This window comes from Muntiacus reevesi, chromosome 5, assembly GCF_963930625.1.
Source record: "Muntiacus reevesi chromosome 5, mMunRee1.1, whole genome shotgun sequence".
Lineage (NCBI taxonomy): Eukaryota > Metazoa > Chordata > Mammalia > Artiodactyla > Cervidae > Muntiacus > Muntiacus reevesi.
The window spans coordinates 54,256,339-54,277,366 of NC_089253.1; the positions used below are offsets into that span (position 1 = coordinate 54,256,339).

Here is a 21,028-nt window from a genome sequence, read left to right on the forward strand (position 1 = left end):
TTTCTTTCTGATTTACTTCACTCTGTATAATAGGCTCCAGTTTCATCCACCTCATTAGAACTGATTCAAATGTATCCTTCTTAACTGCTGAGTAATATTCCATTGTGTATATGTACCACAGCTTTCTTATCCATTCGTCTGCTGATGGGCATCTAGGTTGCTTCCATGTCCTGGCTATTATAAATAGTTCTGCGATGAACATTGGGGTGCAAGTGTCTCTTTCAATTCTACTTTCCTCGGTGTGTATGCCCAGCAGTAGGATTTCTTGGTCATATGGCAGTTCTATTTCCAGATTTTTAAGGAATCTCCACACTGTTCTCCATAGCGGCTGTACTAGTTTGCATTCCCACCAACAGTGTAAGGGAGTTCCCTTTTCTCCACACTCTCTCCAGCATTTATTGCTTGTAGACTTTTGGATAGCAGTCATTCTGACTGGTATGAGATGGTATCTCATTGTGGTTTTGATTTGCTTTTCTCTGATAATAAGTGATGTTGAGCATCTTTACATGTGTCTGTTACAGAAGATATAACATTTAAATGTCTTCTCTCTTTTCCTACCTACCACACCGCCAAAGCTATTCCTTGTGAGCCGCCCCCAGCCATCTTAAATGGAGACTTTTACAGCAGCAGTAGAGACTATTTTTACTATGGAATGGTGGTTACTTATCAGTGCCGTGTTGGACAGAACGGGAAAAAGCTGTTTGACCTCGTGGGTGAAAAGTCAATATATTGCACCAGCAAAGATAATCAAGTTGGCATCTGGAACAGCCCTGCCCCTCAGTGTATTCCTGTAGTCAAATGCCCAATTCCAGAAGTTGAAAATGGAATTATGGAATCTGGATTTAGGCATTCATTTTCCTTAAATGATTCTGTAATGTTTAAGTGTAATCCTGGCTTTACCATGAAAGGCAGCAACACAGTACGGTGCCAACCAAACAACAGATGGAATCCTCCACTGCCAAAGTGCTTCAAGGGTGAGTTGGGCTGCAACTTTAGGGATGTAGAAATAAAATGATATTTTGGGAGAGATAGATGTAGGATACCTATGAGACAAGGATGGTAAAGACAGTGTATGTTGTTGGATATCCTGGTTAAAGAATTTAAAAGTAGCTAGGCAAAGATTCATAAATTTTCTAAAATATAGTTATTATAATACTACATACATATAGATCTACAAAATCTTTTCTACTATGCTTGATAAAGGCTTCAGAAAGAAAAGCAGCAATAATAACAAAAAAGAGATGGAGAAATTGGAAAACATAAACTAAGTGAAATGGGAGTACTGAATATGAAATAGAAAAGGTGCAACAAACTAGATAAAAGTAAGAGATCATCATATAGTCCAGTTGTTTTTAAACATATCTGTTCATTAGAAACACACCTGGAGCTCTGGAGAGAAAAGTAGCAATACGTGGACATTTTTATTTAAAAAAAAATCCAAAATAATTCTGCTATGTATATGGATTTTAAAAAGTAAATTCAAGTTTTCCTATTAAATAGCAGCTTTAGTGATATAGAATTCTGTTATTTTCTGTTCATCAATCATGATACAGTGGTATTAAGTGAATAAAGTTGCATAATCACAATAGTAAAAGGTGTTTATCAGTTTTCACAATCAATAGCTAGACAAAATTAAAAGGTAATTATAATTATAGTGGAAACATGATTAACCTAACAATATAAAATAATTACATATAATTTGGGGGGGTTAAATAGGGTGATGTGGCAAATGGGGGAAAAAAAAGAATTTAAAAGTAAACTTTGAAAGTAGTACCTAAATGTTGAAGAGATGAGAAGTTTACTATATTCTGGGACATAGCTAGATATACATTAATTTAGGGGAAATCAGAAGACACTAAAAAAAAAAAAAAAGCAGATAGTACCAGAGCCTATGATCAAAGATTTTTATGTGATTAAAATTGTGTATGGTTAGATTTTATTTAAATGAGGATAAAATAAACTCTTAATCCCATTAGCCAGGCCAGTGGGGAAACTTGACTGATCAGAATTTGATTCAAATTACTCTAGGTTTTATACATTCTTCTATTGAAAAATGTAGCCTTTATGGAATAAGGTTAGAATTAAGATTGAGTCACTTCCCCCATATCTCCTCTTTCCCCTACTTTTATTGAGAAATGCCCAACTTAGTAAAAACCTGGCACCACTGGGAGTTCCTTCCCCAAGACTTAGACACTTCATCAGTGGTGTGGGGACCAGGAAGAAAGAGGAGATTTCAGTGGTTTAAAAAAAAAAAAAAAGGCATTATAATAGTTTGGTTCCTTTAGCTACAGTATTAGTGATAGGATATCTATCCATTTAAGTAAAACAGGAACATGATGAAGAGGGGCCATATTTCCTGGCATAGGTCAAGATTCAGAGGAGATAGATGCAAAGTTCATCATGTCTAAAATATGTAGCATATAGTAGCCCCACTCTGTGTCACCCCAAAGAGTGTCTGCCTTACACTTAGGAGGGCTAACATGATCACCTTCATCCAATTCCTGCCAACCCTAAATTGACTTAGGTTGTAGAGAAGAAAGTTCTTATTTTAGAAATAACAGGCCTCTGGTCCTGTTCTCTTCTCAGGGTGTCTGCCACCTCCACATACCCTCCATGGTAACTATAACCAATTGGATGAGGAATTCTTTGCCGTTGGGCAGGAAGTGTTCTACAGCTGTGAGCCTGGCTACACTCTCATTGGAACTAACCCTATACGGTGTACATCCTTGGGAACGTGGAGCCATCTAGCACCCGAATGTGAAGGTGCATAAAGGTCTATTTCATCTCAAGGAAACTCATCTGTTTCCTGACTCTTCATGTGCCAGCCTTGTTTCTTTTCCCTAGTGAAATCATGTGATGACATTCCAAACCAACTTCTCAATGGCCGTGTGGTAGCTCCTCCTAATTTCCAGCTTGGGGCAGAGGTTTCATTTGTTTGTGATAAAGGGTGAGTGCAAAGTGATCCATAGCTAGTCATTGCAAAGTGTGATCTTTAAAGACAGTTACATTTTTTTTGTCTCTGATTTTCTCTCTCCTTTTCTTTACCTTTTATCATTAAGAATTCTGTTATTAAGAGAATCCCATTTATTTTCTCCAAATGTGTGCATGGTCAGCCAAAGTTGGGAATTGTCCTTTCATCATTTGCAAAAGCAAAGATTAGGCTCAGAAATTAAGGTTTCTTTTATGGAGACTGAATAGATGTTGAGGGTTCAGTAAGAAGGACTCTTTGAAGTGAGCTTAGAAAACAAAGTCTTTGGTATTTTCTTCATTAGGAACTAAGGTTGTTTCCTTCTAATGGTCAAGAAAATCTTAACATTTGGATGCTGAAGATTAAAGCAAGAACTCAAAAAAAAAAAAAAAACAAAAAAAAACCAGACCATCAGGACTGTTTACTCTGTGTTTTCAGCTGGTCTGAAGTCTTCACGTAGCTTAGCTGATTCGCAATCTTGGATTTTTCCTTAAGGAAAATTCTATGAAAATAGAGCCCATTAATACCACACTCTTGAAAGAAGTGTTTAGTTCCATGTAATGGAGAATTGGTTTGTTCTGGTGATAATTTGCTGCCCCTTATTGTTTAAGGTATCGGTTAAATGGCCAGTCTTCTAGTCAGTGCGTCTCAGAAGGAATGAGAGTATTCTGGAGTAATAAGTTTCCTGTCTGTGAACGTGAGTAGAAAGCAAAAATAATCAAGTGTGGATCGTGCCTCTTGATTTTTTGTGTGTTCTAATGCATTTATCAGTTATAAAATCTTATCAACATATATGCTTTGAACATATATATGCCACTCTTCTGTATGTTCTAGAATGCAGGCCAAAACTAAACTTATTCAGTTGACTACAAATGGTGTTGAGTATTCTGTGTGTATAAGGATAAAGGCTCTCAAAAGTTACTCCTACTGAAAATGAATAGCACTGATGCACTGACATGGTTATGCCACGTCCTCATCTGATGAGCAAGTCTTGGAGCTAAGTGGAAATCAACCACAAGTTTCAGAGGTTGGCAGTTTTTCCTTAATTCTGAGACTCACTCAGGAAAAGTGTACATATACTAACACAGCTATAAACAATTAATATTCTTCATGCCCATTAGGACAAGCAAATAAAAAATATTATTTGAAACCATTTCCTGTGGCTTCTTCAAAGGAGACAAGCATTAAAAGAAGACAATTGACTTGCTGTGAGGATGCAGGATCTTTTGTAACAGGACAGAATGTGGTCTCTATACTTATAACCCCAGTTGTGTTTGAAATAGGTGTTGCATAATTAGCATGCTCCAGGTATTGTACTTGCCCTTTTCAGCTACTTTTATCTTACTGGATTAGGAAACTGAGGCTTAAAGAGGGTGAGACTTGCCTAAGGTCACACAGCTATTGAATGATCGTGGGGATTTGAAACCAGGCCTGTTGAGCCCAAATTGTACACTTGTGATTAGCATGTCATTAACATTATTTTCATGTACTATTTACCCTTTGTTTCATTATTAAAGTTGATTAGACACAGAACTATTCAATAAATTCTGTTTCATTGTTATTGTTTGGTCCTAATTGCTTTTTTTGCTGAAGATCAAGAGAAAGGTAAGAATTTAGCAGCTTAGGGACCGGTCTTACTGAGCTGTCAGAATGAGTATGAATAAGAAATAAATTATACAAATTTCTAACCTATTTCTGAAACAGTGACATGAGATATATTTGTATCTTTTATCTAAATTTGAATCTTATTTTCATGATCATTGTGACCACATATTTTCTTTCCTACTTTTCAGGGATTTTTTGTGACCCCCCTCCTACTATCAAAAATGGACGCAGTAGTTATCATTCTGGTCCTGTAGCTCTTAATGCTGTGGTGACCTACTCATGTCTCGGTGCCTTCCGCCTCATTGGAGAAAAACATCTTTTTTGTATAAGTAAAGACAATGTGAATGGAATTTGGGATAAAGCTCCTCCTATCTGTGAATATTACAATAGAGATTCTGTTTGCTCTGAACCCATAGTACCAGGGGGATACCGAATTAAAACATCTAGACCACCCTATAGGCATGGTCATTCTGTGACATTTTCCTGTTATGCCAATTTCACCATGAAAGGAAATAAAACTGTTTGGTGCCAAGCAAATAGAACATGGGGTCCGACACCATTACCAATCTGTGAGAGTGGTGAGTAGAATAAAAATAAAATTGAATCAGGAGCTTGGAACCTTGCATTTCTGTGCATGTTAAGTTTGGTATCATTCTGAGGGAAGAACAGTGTGAATGTGTAAATGGTAAGGGTGGAGGGAGGAAGCAAGGGAAAGGGTGAAAATTATAGTTTCCTGTTTTCTCTTAGTTGTAGAGGGATATAAATGTTCATTCATCAATAGAGCAAAGAATTTTAAAATATAATGGGAAAATCTAACTGAACACACCTAAAAATTGAAAGGAATGTCTCACAACAATGAAGGCCAGAGTTAGTTTGGACTGTGGGAAGTGGATAGTTTAAACTGTCTATCTAGGGTATTGTCAAATGAAAGGAAATGTGGGATCTTAGAACCAAAACACACCAAATGGATTTAAAATTTATCTATAAGAGCTGTTAATGTAGTATGGCAGAAATGATCTGCCATTCCCTTTGACCTCTATAAATACTTTCTGAGTGACCCACACGATCTTCCAAACTCATCTCCTAAGCCATAACATTTCAAATCAAGTAACTTTGAAAATGGACATGAGTTTGAGCAAACTCCAGGAGACAGTGAGGGACAGGGAAGTCTGGTATGCTGCAGTTCATTGGGTTGCAAAGAGTTGGACATGACTTAGCGACTGAACAACAACAACTTTGAGAATAGGAACTACTGTAAGCTCTTCCTTTACTTTTATTTTGTGTGACTTATGTTGCTTGGACTCTAAATCTGAATTTCAGTTATGTAATTATGGGAACTGGCAATATTTGATAAAAATTGTACTATCAAAATAAAGTAATCAAAATATGATTCTATCTGTAAAATATAAAATCTTGGAGGAATTCTGAAGATAGTTACAAATGAGGTGACCATGGAAAACAATTGTTTGTGTGTTTGATAGTCACTCAATCATGTCTGACTCTTTGAGACCCACAGATTGGAGTCTGCCAGGCTCTTCTGTCCATGGAATTCTCCAGGCAAGAATTCTGGAGTGTGTTGCCATTCCCTTCTCCATGGAATCATCCTGACCTAGGGATGGAACCCAAGTCTCCTGCATTGCAGGCAGATTATGTACCATCTGAGCCATCAGGGAAGCCTGGAAAACAATTAAGTCTTTATAAAGACTTAGATAGGCCTCTATGTATTGACATGGAAAAATATAGATTATTAAACAAATAAAGCAAGGCATTGAATAATATGTATTGAGCATCACACACAGCAAAAATGTGTGTATAAAAAACGTATGTATATGTATCACACATAGGATAAAAAACTATATTACTGATATCTAGCAGGATAATCTTATAAATAACAGCATGCTACTTTTGGAGCATAGGGTAGAGTGGGAGTATGAGTGAAAAATGGACTTTATTTTTTGGTAATTGAAGGTTTTCACATGGCAAATATAATTCATAAAGTGTAACTAAAAGATAATGTACTATTTGTGGTATAAAATGGATATAATTAAACCACAACTGTTTAATCTTTAAAAGACTGAGTTGAAAATTAATAATGACTGTTTGCCATAGATCATGTATCATTTATTTGGATGTATGTACTGAATCAAAATACAGACTGTGAAGGAACTGTTATCTGATGACCTTTTTTCTAATGTGTGTGTAAAGATATCCCTGTGGAGTGTCCATCACCTCCCACAATTGCCAATGGGCATCACACAGGGGAGAGTGTTGCCTCCTTTGCCCCAGGATTGATTGTGACCTACAGTTGTGAACCTGGTTATTTAATTTTTGGAAAAAACACCATTCACTGTTTGTCTTCGGGAGACTGGAATGATGCTCCTCCCACATGTAAAGGTACTCTAAATTGGCAATCATCTGTGTTAAGAATTTGGGCTATTATGTTACTTGCCATATTTTGCTCATCTTTGGCTTGTTTTCTTAGAGGCACTGTGTGAACCTCCACGACCATTTCTCAATGGGCAGATAAAGAGGCCCACTAGTTTCGGGATTGGTGCAACTGTGAACTTTTCCTGTAATGAAGGGTGAGTGTCCAGAGGCCCAATGGGATTTCATACATTTGACTTATGTGTACATGGTGTGAACTGTGAAACTATGAGGGCTGATGGACAGCTTGAGGTTGTAAGAGATAATGTTGATAAAAAGAAGTTAGTGCCCACAAATTAAGTCAATTTATCTTGGATTTTTAATAGAGGCTTTCATTCTGCCTAATCATTCTGAATGACCTCCTTTGTCTCCAGGTATCGGTTACAAGGACCACTTTCTAGTCATTGTGTCATTGTTGGACAGCGTACTTTTTGGACCAGGATGCCAACGTGTGAAGGTGAGTTGGGCAACTGTAGTTTGTAACTTGCTCCTTGGCCAGAGGTTCAGCAAGACACTGCATTCTCAGCTTAACTGAAAGTTTTTTGTCCAGGTGTTACTATATAGGATCTTATAGGACAAAGATCTCTAGAGATCTTTGTCATTTCATACTGTTCACGGGGTTCTCAAGGCAGGAGTACTGAAGTAGTTTGCCATTTCCTTCTCCAGTGGATCACATTTTTTCAGAACTCTCCACCATGACCATCCATCTTGGGTGGCTCTGCACAGCATGGCTCATAGTTTCATTGACTTGCACAGGCTGTGAAGAGATCTTTAGATTTTAAGGAATATATTCTTCACTGAAGCATCCTTGTATTATCTCTTTATCCTTTGCTTACTCAGGTAAAATAGAGTTCCTGAGCATTTCTTTCTCTGAAAGTTATGTACAATTGCCATCCAGGCCATGCACATAATGGAGATTATATACTTGGTAAAAGAAATAAAAGGATCAGCAAAGTAGATATATTCAGGAACAAAATTTTAGATCATACTTTCTGAATTATTTTGCTACAGCTGCTTTGGCAGATTCATTACAGATTCAAACACTATTGTCCCTGAACCCAGGATGTGGGAGTGGCATCTAGAAACACCGGAGACATTCTTTGTTGATAGTACAGCTGTAACCTTGTCAACTCTCTCTCTAATTTTCTAGAAATTTTTTGCCCATCACCTCCTCCTGTACTCAATGGAAGACATACAGGCACCTCCTCAGTGATCTTTCGATATGGACACACAGTCAGTTACACCTGTGACCCGGGCCCAGAGAAGGGAGTGAGCTTCATCCTCATTGGGGAGAGGACTCTCCGTTGTACCACTGGCAGTCAGAAAACTGGGGCCTGGAGTGGGCCTGCCCCACGCTGTGAACTTTCTGTGTCTGAGGTTTGGTGTCCACCTCCTCAGATCCCAAGAGGCCAAATATCATCTGGGCAGAAAGATCGATATTCCTACAATGACACTGTGGTATTTGCTTGCGTATTTGGCTTTACCATGAAGGGTAGCAAGGCAGTCCGATGTAATGCCCAAGGCACATGGGAACCATCAATACCAGTCTGTGAAAAGGGTGGGTATTCCAATGTTCAGAATAAACGCCATTGATTCCTTCTTTAGAAACATTAGAGAAGGTGTTATGGACTTCAGCAGGATCTTTTCCAGCTTCCAGTCCCCTCAGTTATACCAAGTATCAGTTTAGTTCAGTTACTCAGTCATGTCTGACTCTTTGTGACCCCCATGGACTGCATCATGCCAGGCCTCCCTGTCCATCACCAACTCCCAGAGCTTGCTCAAACTCATGTCCATTGAGTTGGTGATGACATCTAACCATCTCATCCTCTGTCATCCCCTTCTCCTCCTGCCTTCAATCTTTCCCAGCATCAACGTCTTTTCCAATGATTTAGCCCTTCACATCAGGTGGCCAAAGTATTGGAACTTCAGCATCAGTCCTTCCAATGAACATTCAAGACTGGATCTCCTTGCAGTTCAAGGGATTCTCAAGAATCTTATCCAACACCACAGTCCAAAATCATCAATTCTTTGGTGCTCAGCTTTCTTTATGGTCTGACTCTCACATCCATATGTGACTACTGGAAAAACCATAGCATTGTCTATACAGACCTTTGTCGACAAAGTAACATCTCTGCTGTTTAATATGCTGTCTAGGTTGGTCATAGGTTTTCTTTCAAGGAGCAAGTTTCTTTTAATTTCATGGCTGCAGTCACCACCTGCAGCAATTTTGGAGCCCAAGAAAATAAAGTCCATCACTGTTTCCATTGTTTTCCCATCCCTGGTTTGGGATCTTCCCACCTTGCAGGCAGATTCTTTACCATCTGAACCATCAGGGAAGCCCAAGAATACTGGAGTGGGTAGCCCATCCCTTCTCCAGGAGATCTTCCCAACCCAGGGATCAAACCAGGCTCTGCTGCATTGCAGGTGGATTCTTTACCAGCTGAGCCACCAGGGAAGGTCATCCACACCAGATATAGTGAATATAAGTTATGCAGAAGCCTTTAAAAACACTGTCTGCCATTCATTTTGTGGAAGTATCCTTGGCAGAAAAACATTAGGGGCTTACTAAGTTGTCCATTTCTTTAAAGGAAAAAAAAAAAAAAAACTGGGAAAGATGTTTGCTTGTCTTAACAGTGATTTCTTAAAAGAGACTTTAGGAAAATCCCACCCTACAGATAGATCAGAATCTCCCATTAAAAGCATACAAGAGGATTCCTTAAGACAGGAAGAGACAGCAAATGGAGCACTCAGTTGGAATGGAAAACAATCTACAGAGGTCTGAATGCAGAAGAAACATGAAATGATAACCACTGATCTGAAGTTAGCAAAACTGGGCTGCCGGGTTATGTCTGTGTGCACCCACCGCCAGAATGCAGCGGTAGCACTGATATCAGTATGTTTGGCTCGCTTTTCTCTGGTGTTCACATAAGAAAAATTTCTGCCTTTCTTTCAGATTGTCAAGCCCCTCCTAAAATCCTCCATGGGCAAAAGGAAGACAGACACAGGGTTCGCTTTGACCCTGGAACATCCATAAAATACAGTTGTGACCTTGGCTATGTGCTGGTGGGGGAAGAATCCATACGCTGCACCCCTGATGGAGTGTGGATACCCACTGCTCCCACATGCAAAGGTGCCAGGCTTTGAATTTTTGATTTTTTAAAAAATTTTTTGGTTTTGAGATGGCCTTCAGTTGATTTCTCATTCTCCCTTTTTTTCTTAGTGGCAGAATGTGAACCTGTCGGAAAGCAAGTCTTTAAAAAACCCAAGAACCAATTCATTAGACCAGATGTTAACTCTTCTTGTGATGAAGGGTAAGGGATGACTATCTCAGATTACACTAGGTACACTGCAAGCTCTGTGTTAAGAGTTTATCTCAAAGACCTTCTTCACGGGTCTGTGGAAGGCTGATCACTCTATTTTTCCATTAATGGAAACTGTGCTGTTCAGTGGATGGGTTGTGCTGTTGGTGGCTACATTTTTGTTCCTATAGTTGCCTGTCCTGAAAGTAATACCTGCTATTGAGCCAACAGCTCTTGCTTAGGCTAACGGTCCACAGATGACAAAATGTCTTGACTCTTTGTCCCTAGGTACCGACTGGGTGAGAGTGTTTATCAGCAGTGTCAAGGCACAATTCCTTGGTTTATGGAAATTCGTCTTTGTAAAGGTGAGTAGAAAAATAGCAGAGGATCTAGAATAATGTGAGATCAATGAATACGAATAACAGAGGATCTAGCTTCCTGTGAGATTTCTGTTTTAGCCATGTTATGGGATTATGAATATTAGATTCCATTCTTTTCTCTCTGTTAATAGTTATAGTTGCACAGTTTTGCTTTCTGTTGCCCCCTCTTTTTGCTCAAAGCATAGCAATCACTTAATGTGAATGCATTTAGTTACTGATTCTCCTATGTGATATGGGAGAATAATAGTAATGAGGTCAACAAGTATATGAACCGCCATCCTTAAGTTTGGGTGTACAAGCTTAGTGGAGAGAAAGAGGACTGAGATGGGATCTGAACTCAGATTCCATTTCTATTTATTGACCTGGGGCAATTTATGTAACTTCTCTGAACTCACACCTCTTATCTGTAATGTAGCCATAAGATTGCAGACCTCAAAGTTGTTATAATTAAATACTACTATCCTTACATTAAGGATGAGAATATTGCCTATCAAAAAGTAGATGTTCAATCAACAATAAAAATTCTTGGCTAACCTACCATACCATCACAACCCAAAGACATGCCATCTCAAAAAACCTTAATTCTATTCCGCTGTGCTGTTTATTGACTTATTCAGTTCAGTTTAGTACAAAGTTGTATCCAACTCTTTGTGACTCCATGGACTGCAGCACGCCAAGCTGCCCTGTCCATCACCAGCTCCCAGAGCTTGCTCAAACACATGTCAGTCACGTAGGTGATGCCAATCAACCATCTCATCCTCTGGTGTCCCCTTCTCCTCCTGACTTCAGTCCTTCCAGCATCAGGGTCTTTTCCAGTGAGTCAGTTCTTTGCATCAGGTGGCCAAAGTATCAGAGCTTCAGCTTCAGAGCAGTCCTTCGAATGAATATTCAAGACTGATTTCCTTTAGGATTGACTGATTTGATCTCCTTGCAGTCCAAAGGACTCTCAAGAGTCTTCTCCAACACCACAGTTCAAAAGCACCAATTCTTCTGTGTTCCACTTTCTTTATGGTCCACCTCTCACATTCACACATGACTATGGGAAAAACCATAGCTTTGACTCTCTTTCTCTCCTTAGTCACTCAGTCATGTCTGACTCTTGTGACCCCATGGACTGTAGCCTGCCAGGCTCCTCTGTCCATGGGCTTCTCCAGGCAAGAATACTGGAGTGGGTTGCCATTTTATTCTCCAGGGTATCTTCCTGACCTAGGTATTGAACCCAGGTCTCCTGCATTGCAGACAGATTCTTTACCAACTGAGCTATGAGAGAAGCCCTCATAGCCCTCCAGCTTTGACTAGAAGGACCTTTTCTGACAACGTAATATCTCTGCTTTTTAATATGCTGTTTAGGTTGGTCATACCTTTTCTTCCAAAGGGCAAGTGCCTTTTAATTTCATGGCTGTTGCCACCATCTTCAGTGATTTTGGAGCCAAAAAAATAAAGTCTGTCACTGCATTGTTTCTCCATTTGTTTATAATGAAGTGATGGGACCGGATGCCATGATTTTTGTTTTTTGAATGTTGAGTTTTAAGCCAGCGTTTTCACTCTCCTCTTTCACTTTCATCAAGAGGCTCTTCACTTCCTCTTCACTTTCTGCGTAAGGGTGGTGTCTTCTGCTTATCTTAGGTTACTGATATTTCTCCTGGCAGTCTTGATTCCAGCTTGTGCTTCATCCAGCCCAGTATTTTGCATGATGTACTCTGCATATGTTAAACAAGCAGGGTGATAATATACAGCCTTGATGTACTCCTTTCCCAATTTGGAACCAGTCCGTTGTTCCATATCTGGTTCTAACTGTTGCTTCTTGACCTGTGTACAGATTTCTCAGGAGACAGGTAAGGTTGTCTGGGGTTCCCATCTCTTTAAGAATTTTCTACAGTTTGTTGTGATCCACACAGTCAAAGGCTTTGGCATAGTCAATAAAGCAGAGGTAGATGTTCTTCTGGAACTCTCTTGTTTTTCTACAATTCAACTGATGTTAGCAATTTGATCTCTGGTTCCTCTGCCTTTTCTAAATCCAGCTTGAATATCTGGAAGTTCTTGGTTCATGTACTGTTGAAGCCTGGCTTGGAGAATTTTGAGCATTATTTTACTAGCGGGTGAACATTTGTGCGGTACTGTGAACCTAGTTTGGCATTGCCTTTCTTTGGAATTGGAATGAAAACTGACCTTTTCCATTCTTGTGGTCACTGCTGAGTTTTCCAAATTTCCTGGAATATTGAGTGCAGCAGTTTCACAGCACCATCTTTTAGGATTTGAAATGATGGAACTCCAGCTGAGCTATTTCAAATCCTAAAAGATGGTGCTGTGAAACTGCTGCACTTAAATTCTCACTCTAGGATGTCTGACTATAGGTGAGTGATCACAGGATGATCATTATCTGAGTCTTGAAGATCTTTTTTGTGTAACTCTTCTGTTTATTCTTGCCACCTCTTCTTGCAATATCTTCTGCTTCTGCAATATCTTCTTGCCATACCTTCTGTTTCTGTTATGTCTACACAATTTCTTTCCTTTATTGAGCCTATCTTTGCATGAAATGTTCCCTTGATATCTCTAATTTTCTTGAAGTGATCTCTAGTTTCTTCCCATTCTATTGTTTTCCTCTATTTCTTTGCATTGATCGCTGAAGAAGGCTTTCTTATCTCTCCTATTCTTTGGAACTCTGCATTCAGATGGGTATATCTTTCCCTTTCTCCTTTGCCTTTCACTTCTCTTCTTTTCTTAGCTATTTGTAAGACCTCCTCAGGAAACCATTTTGACTTTTTGCATTTCTTTTTCTTTCAGATGGTCTTAATCACTGCCTCCTGTACAATGTCATGAACTTCTGTCTATAGTTCTTCAGGCACTCTATCAGATCTAATCCTTTGAATCTATTTGTCACTTCCACTGTATAATCATAAGGGATTTGATTTAGGTCTTACCTGAATCTTCTAGTGGTTTTCACTACTTTCTTCAATTTAAGTCTGAATTTTGCAATAAGGAATACGTGATCTGAGCCACAGTCAGCTCCCAGTCATGTTTTTGCTGATTGTATAGAGCTTCTCCATTTTCACCTGGAAAGAATATAATCAATCTGATTTTGATATAGACCATCTGGTGATGTCCATGTATAGAGTCATCTCTTGTGTTGCTGGAAAAGGGTATTTGCTATGACCAGTTCATTCTCTTGGCAAAACTGTGTTAACCTTTGCCTTGCTTCATTTTGTACTCCAAGGCCAAACTTGCCTGTTACTCCAGGTATCTCTTGACTTCCTACTTTTGCATTCCAGTCCCCTGTGATGAAAAGGATATCTTTTTTGGGTGTTAGTTCTAGAGGGTCTTGTAGGTCATCCTAGAACCATTCAACTTCAGCTTCTTCCACATTAGTGGTTGGTGCATAGACTTGGATTACTGTGATATTGAATTGTTTGCCTTGGAAATGAACAGAGATCATTCTGTCATTTTTGAGATTGCACTCAAGTACTGCATTTCAGACTCTTTTGTAGACTTTGAGGACAACTCCATTTCTTCTAAGGGCTTCTTGTCCACAGTGATTAGATATATTGGTCATCTGAACTAAATTCTCCCATCCCAGTCCATTTTAGTTTGCTGATTCCTAAACTGTTGATGTTCACTCTTGTCATCTTGTTTGACCATTTCCAATTTACCTTCAATCATGAACCTAACATTCCAGGTTCCTATGAAATATTGTTCTTTACAGCATCAGACTTTACTTCTGTCATCAGTCACATCCCCAACGGGGCATTGTTTTCACTTTGGCTCTGTCTCTTCATTCTTTCTGGAGTTATTTCTCCACTCTTCTCCAGTAGCATATTGGGCACCTACCAACTTGAGGAGGCCATCATTCAGTGTCATATCTTTTTGCCTTATCATACTGTTCATGGGGTTCTCAAAGAAAGAATACTGAAGTGGTTTGCCATTTCCTCCTCCAGTGAACCATATTTTGTTATAACTCTCCACCATGAACCATCTGTCTTGGGTGGCCCTACATGGCATAGCTCATAGTTTCATTGAGTTAGACAGGTTGTGGTCCCTGTGATCAGTTTGGTTAGTTTTCTGTGATTGTGGTTTTCATTCTGTCTGCCTATTGACCTATTGGTTGTTATAAAAAGAATCCTTTTCTTAATAATTTGCTATCAGACTTTAGTCACAATATATTTATATATATCTTTTAACACATTGCAAAGATCTTTTCAATGAAATCTTTTAAATTGAATTTTACACACATAATAAGTTTTGACACAAAACATAATCATATCACCCATATTCTCTAGTAAATCAGATAAAAGATTTATAATCAGCTTCATTTCTTTTCTTTGGTGTCTAATACTGAAACAGAATTGTAGTGTAAGTTCTCCTCTCTCCAGATATCACCTGCCCACCACCTCCTGTTATCGACAATGGAGTACACACAGGCAGTTCTTCAGAAGATGTCCTGTATGGAACTACAGTCACTTACACATGTAACCCTGGGCCAGAGAGAGGAGTGAAGTATGACCTCATTGGGGAGAGCACAATTCGTTGTATAAGCAACGATCAAGAGACAGGCATCTGGAGTGGCCCTGCTCCTGTCTGTAGCCTTTCCCTCCCTGCTGTTCAGTGCTCACGTGTCGATGTTGCAAATGCATACAAGATATCTGTCAAGGAAGCTCCTTATTCCTACAATGACAGTGTGATATTCAATTGTGATGATGGATTTATTTTGAAGGGCAGCAGTCAGGTTCGTTGCAAAGCCAATAACACCTGGGATCCTGAAATACCAGTTTGTGAAAAAGGTAAAAATCAAGTGGAAAAAAAACAGAGGTATTTATTTGTTTATTCTTGTTTGTTATCTCCTGCCCAAAGCTAGAGTTGTGGGAAAAAGCAAAGGGGCATAGATTACCATTGTATTAAAACAGTCTATTTGTGTTGTTTATATTCATTATGCAAATGCTCCCTTGGATATGGGATATAGTCGGGGTAGATAATTCAATGGATCTGTTTTTAAGGTGCCAGTTTCCTTCAAAAGAGCAGAAAGCACTCAGTAATGAATAAGAGCTTGATCTCTTTCTTAAAAGTTTCAGATTGTCTTTTGTCAAATGTTGTGTACTCAGTGTTCTTGAGTTTTTTTGGTATTTATGTGGGAAGTTTTCTCTCCAGGCTGTCAGCCACCCTCTGGGCTCCACCATGGTCAGCATACAGGTGGAAATAGGGTCCTCTTTGTCTCTGGGATGACTGTAGACTACACCTGTGACCCTGGTTACTTGCTTGTGGGAAACAGATCCATTCATTGTATGCCTTCAGGAAATTGGAGTCCTTCTGTCCCTCGGTGTGAAGGTATTTTCAGTTCCTGAGTTGTCTTTCTCTTTTATACTAAGCATGTATAAGTAATTCCAACTTTGCTCCTCTAGAAGCACCATGCCAACCTTTGAAAGATGGTCAAGAGCCTCCAGATGGTTCACTTGTGATACCAGTTAATACATCTTGCCAAGATGGGTTAGTAAGATTCATTCTCATAAAGGGTCTCCACCTTGCTTTGTGCATTAATTTTAGCCTCAATTTGTCCTGGTGACTCCCTTTTGAGGTTGCTCATTGTCACACTAACAGGATGCGAGGTTCTAAAGGTCTAACTAGCATCTCTAAATTTTCAGTCCTTTCTTGACATGGAAATGTCTTTGCTGGGAGCATTCTAAGTCTAAAGCAGTTTTCTTACTTAAAGGGCCAAGACTTTTGACTCCTCTGTGCCAAATTTCTTATTTAGAAGTACCTCTATATTAGTGGTTTGAGGAGGCTAGGTTTCAGAGATGTGATTTTTAAGAAGAGAAAATGTATTATAATCTCTCTCTAGGTACCAGAAGACTGTACGACACACTTATCAGAAATGTCAAGATGATGAAAATAGGGTTTGGTTCCAAAAGATTCCACTTTGTGAAAGTAAGTTAAAAAAAAGAAAATTTGTCCGTGGGGTTGTAAAAAGGTAAAGAGGACAGGTCACTGCAGAGCTAATCTATGCCTCAGCAGTGTATGTATTCTAGCTTAGTCTATATAAAACTTGTTTTAGTATTTACATAGTACTAGCATTGGGAAACAAAACTGTCAAGTAGGAAATGAATACAGTTGACCCTCTGTATTTGCAGGCTTCATAACTGTGGATCAACCAACTACAAATAATACATATATATATTATATACATATTTTAAATCCTGAAAGTTTCCAAAAGCTAAACTTGAATTTGCTATGTGCTGGGTACTATTTACCTAGCATTTACATTGTATTTGTAAATATTTAGATAGCATTTATGTTGTATTCAGTATTATAAGTCATCTAGAGGTGATTTAAAATATATAGGAGGCTGTGAGTAGGTTAAATGCAAATACTATGCTGTTTTATATAAGGAGCTTAAGCATCCTTGGAATTTGGTACTGATGGGGGACCCCAGAATCAGTCCCTTGTGGATACTGAGGAATGACTGTATTTGTAGTAGGCCTGCTAATTGCTCAAAATTAAAAAAATAACAATATAAACTATTTATTTCATGGGAACATAGCTGTATTTATTCTTTTCTCTATATCTGTACTCTATTTTCTGAATTATTTTGGAATGAGTATGTATTATTCATAGAGTCAAAAAATTCAATAAAGTTTTTTAAAGAAAGCATGATCCAGCGTCTAAAATTTAAATAACTTTATGTGTGCTTAGTCCCTCAGTCATGTCCAACTCTTTGCGACCTCATGGACTGTAGCCTGCCAGGCTCCTCTGTCCATGGAGTTTTCCAGGCAAGAATGGAGTGGATTGCCATCCCCTCCTCCAGGAAACTGCTTTCTAGCCATGTGCAGTACACACCGTTGCATAGTTGTGTTTGTATCTGAATGAAGACTGTCCACCATGGTGTACTGGCTGAAGTAGAATTTCCTGTTCTCTTTTGCAGTTATCAAATGTCAGTCTCCACCAGTGATTAAAAATGGGAGGCACAGGGGTGTGCTGGCAAAAGACTTTCAATATGGAAACGAAGTCTTTTATGAATGTGATCAAGGATTTGATCTCCTGGGAGAGAAAAGTATACGGTGCATAAGTGATTCTAAAGGACATGTATTTTGGAGTGGACCTGCCCCACAGTGTGTAAAATCTTCCCCTGTGACTCACTGCCCTGACCCAGAAGTCATGCATGGAAAGAAGCTAAATAAAACTCAGTCTCCATATTCCCACAATGACATATTACATATTGTCTGCAATCCCGGCTTCATAATGAATGGCAGTCACTTGATTAGGTGCCATACTGACAACAAATGGGTGCCAGGTGTACCAACTTGCATCAGAAAGGGTAAGATATTCTAAGAAATAAAATATGGGGTATTACATAGAATTTTTAAGAAGGGGTTTTGAATCTGCACTTGTCATTTCACCTATAGAAAGGCAAGTTAAAAGTTTAGGAGATCATATTATTTTTACAAAATATTTGCTTGTCTTATTTTCTCAGCTCATTTTTTGTTTTCCCTTTTCTTTCCAAGCATGTTGACAAGAGGTACATGAAAGAATAATGGTTAACTTCTAAATTGATGGGATCTTCCAAATGTATTATTTTTATTAGTTTAGAGTGGCAAAAATGCATATATCTTTTTCAGCAAATGTTTGGCAGTAACAGTGCTTGATGATTTCATATTTAAGGCTGTGCTATCAGCCATAAAGAGATATCTGAGTATTCTAGAGAAATGAGCTAGCCTTAAAACCTACTTAATTGTCTTGTAATTTTAGTTGTCATTGGTAGTTTTATCCCTGTCAGTGGCTGTCTGCAACAGAGAATGCCAAATGGCAACCAAGAACTGAATTCAGAACTGTTTATTTCTGTCTAGCATAGCAGTCTTATTTTAAGTGAGAGCCATCTCTATTGCCCAAGATAAACCATGAATCTGTGATACAGTGAAGATCCCCTTTGCTTTCCTGCAAGGTACCAGTAGCTTCAATTAGGCAGTGTCTGCCATTTTCAGAAAGATAGGTGCTCTATAACTTGGCATCACTTCTTGGTGCCTGTAGATATTTGAAGGTGTGACACTTGACTACAACCTTTTTATCATTTAAAGAGAAAAGATTGCTGTTCTTTGATGGATTACACTTGTAGGCTGCAACCACTGACGTGTGCTTTCAGATCGTATATGGTGTAGGGAGGAAATGCAAATATCTGTCCTGTACTGCTTGGTTTGGGTGGAGTGAGGCTTTTTGGATACTGATCAGTTGGCTTGTTGCCTGCCTTCTCTCTGTATTGTTATCAGCTACAGAGAGTACTGACTATCTGTTCCTCGGTACTAAACTAAACATCCTTTCACATTGATGTCCAAGCTTTCGTAGGCTGTCAGCGTCCGTTTAGGATCTCCCATGGAAACCACACTGGTGGAGACATAACTCGGTTTTCTCCCGGAATGTCCATCCTGTACAGCTGCGACCAGGGCTACCTGCTCGTGGGAGAGGCGCTCCTCCTGTGCACGCACGAGGGGACTTGGAACCGACCTGCCCCGTATTGCAAAGGTGTGTTCTCTCTTTGTTTTCTCATTTCTCAAATAAAATTTATTCCAAGTATTTCCAGTTAAGTACTTTCAACTTAAGATAGCCAAACAAATGCGTTAATGGCATCATTTAATTAAATACATTTAATTACTGTATTTAATCCAATTAAATGGATTTAATTGGATTAATAGATGAAGTAATCTAAATATTGCAAAATAGAGAAAATGGCTGAAGGCCTAGTCTATATGAGCTATCATATATGTAGTCATTTAAATATAGATAGATGAAGTCTTTATGATTAAACAACTACAACTTATATAGATTAAACAACTAGTGCAGATTGAATGTGCACTGTGGTTACAGTTATGATAAGTGTGCATTTGACAAAATGCTCCTAAAACATAATTTTTTGAGCATATTTCCCTGTAAGTGGTGGTAGGATTATGGGTATACTTATAAAAGTTTCAGAATGTCATTTTTACTATCATAAATAGTGCATATGAAGTATGAGTGGTGAGTTAATATTAAATATTAGTTGAGCACTTAGGGTACACAGCACTTTGCATGCCTTCTGTCATTTAATCCTCATGAGAACCATCAGAGATTGGTGTCATTATTCCTGTATTATCAATGAGGTCCTAGTAGAATGGAGGGATTTATAACTTATACAGAGTCAAACAACTTGAAAGCCCTAGAGTTAGGTTCAAATCCAAAATCTCACACTATTGGCCACTACACTGAAAAGACAAAAGAAGAAAAGAGGAAATATTCATATGTAAGAAGAATTGGAGAACAAGAGTAGAAGTTGAGGAAATAATTCAGAAGTCCTAGCATTACTCATTCAGCCTGCATCATTTCTCTAAGAAGCCACAATAATTACTCATTATTGGTTTAGAGACTAAAGCATAAGAAAGAAAGTGATTTGATAAGCGGGGTGTTATTGAGGTAGATGGCAGACACTAAAAGTCTATGCCTAGGATATAATTTTGTGTTATTTCAGTGATGTTTTACCAATTGAGAATAGAATAAATTGGTTTCATACATCTTTCCATTAAGGGCAATATCTACATTCTTAGTAAAAGGTCAAAATATGACACAGATTCAATCATATTCCTTTATTTTCAGAGGTGAACTGTAGCTTCCCAGAACATACAAATGGAATCCAGAATGGGCTGGAGCCTGGAAGAATGTATCAATATGGAGCTGTTGTCACTTTAGTATGTGAAGACGGGTATACCCTAGAAGGCAGTCCCCAGAGCCAGTGTCAGGAAGATCACCGATGGAACCCTCCCTTGGCTGTTTGCAAATCACCCAGTAAGTGCAAAGAGCTTCACTGCAGCTTCTACTAGTTTCACTGGAAAGAGGAGACGGAGGGTTATCCCTCAATTTTAGGGACTCCTGTGTTTTACATTGACATAGGTTTGTGATCAGTGGTACAGTAACAGAAGAATTTGAAGTGAGACTTTCTGAAGATTGGGAAAGTAAAGAAAGACTATAAAGAGAGATGAGCACTGATTTAAAAGGTGCAAAAGTAACAGCCTTATACAGTGGTCCTTTGGTATCCTCAGGGGAATTGGTTCTAGGACTCCCTTAGATACAAAAATCTGCAGATTCTTAAGTCCCTTATGTAAAACAGCATAGTATTTGCATATAATCTGTGCACATCCTCCTATATACTTGAAATCATTTCTATATTATTTATAATACCCAATGCAATGTAAATGCTATGTAATAGATGCTGGACTCACAGCGTGAACTTTGCTTTTTTGAACTTTCTGGAATATTTTACTTTTTCAAATATTTTTGATTAGTGGTTGGTTGAATCCACAGATACAAAAGATAGACTGTATTCTGAAAGAAGTTGCCCCTTAGAC

General features: G+C 38.6%; 1 protein-coding gene across 2 annotated transcripts in view; it reads left to right on the forward strand.

Annotated features, from left to right (window-relative positions):
* Nucleotides 1-21,028, forward strand: part of CR2 (complement C3d receptor 2) — a 46,188-nt gene that overhangs the window by 14,787 nt on the left and 10,373 nt on the right. The window contains exons 5-23 of one of the 2 annotated variants that reach the window (XM_065938304.1): nucleotides 576-974; nucleotides 2,587-2,763; nucleotides 2,845-2,947; nucleotides 3,580-3,665; nucleotides 4,762-5,151; nucleotides 6,779-6,967; nucleotides 7,056-7,155; nucleotides 7,372-7,454; nucleotides 8,148-8,555; nucleotides 9,951-10,127; nucleotides 10,218-10,308; nucleotides 10,585-10,661; nucleotides 15,044-15,451; nucleotides 15,816-15,992; nucleotides 16,067-16,151; nucleotides 16,504-16,589; nucleotides 17,584-17,976; nucleotides 18,990-19,175; nucleotides 20,280-20,468. In XM_065938304.1, coding sequence (XP_065794376.1) covers nucleotides 576-974; nucleotides 2,587-2,763; nucleotides 2,845-2,947; nucleotides 3,580-3,665; nucleotides 4,762-5,151; nucleotides 6,779-6,967; nucleotides 7,056-7,155; nucleotides 7,372-7,454; nucleotides 8,148-8,555; nucleotides 9,951-10,127; nucleotides 10,218-10,308; nucleotides 10,585-10,661; nucleotides 15,044-15,451; nucleotides 15,816-15,992; nucleotides 16,067-16,151; nucleotides 16,504-16,589; nucleotides 17,584-17,976; nucleotides 18,990-19,175; nucleotides 20,280-20,468 — 3,804 coding nt within the window. The remainder of the gene's footprint in view (nucleotides 1-575; nucleotides 975-2,586; nucleotides 2,764-2,844; nucleotides 2,948-3,579; nucleotides 3,666-4,761; nucleotides 5,152-6,778; nucleotides 6,968-7,055; nucleotides 7,156-7,371; nucleotides 7,455-8,147; nucleotides 8,556-9,950; nucleotides 10,128-10,217; nucleotides 10,309-10,584; nucleotides 10,662-15,043; nucleotides 15,452-15,815; nucleotides 15,993-16,066; nucleotides 16,152-16,503; nucleotides 16,590-17,583; nucleotides 17,977-18,989; nucleotides 19,176-20,279; nucleotides 20,469-21,028) is intronic. The other variant, XM_065938305.1, reaches the window with a different exon arrangement.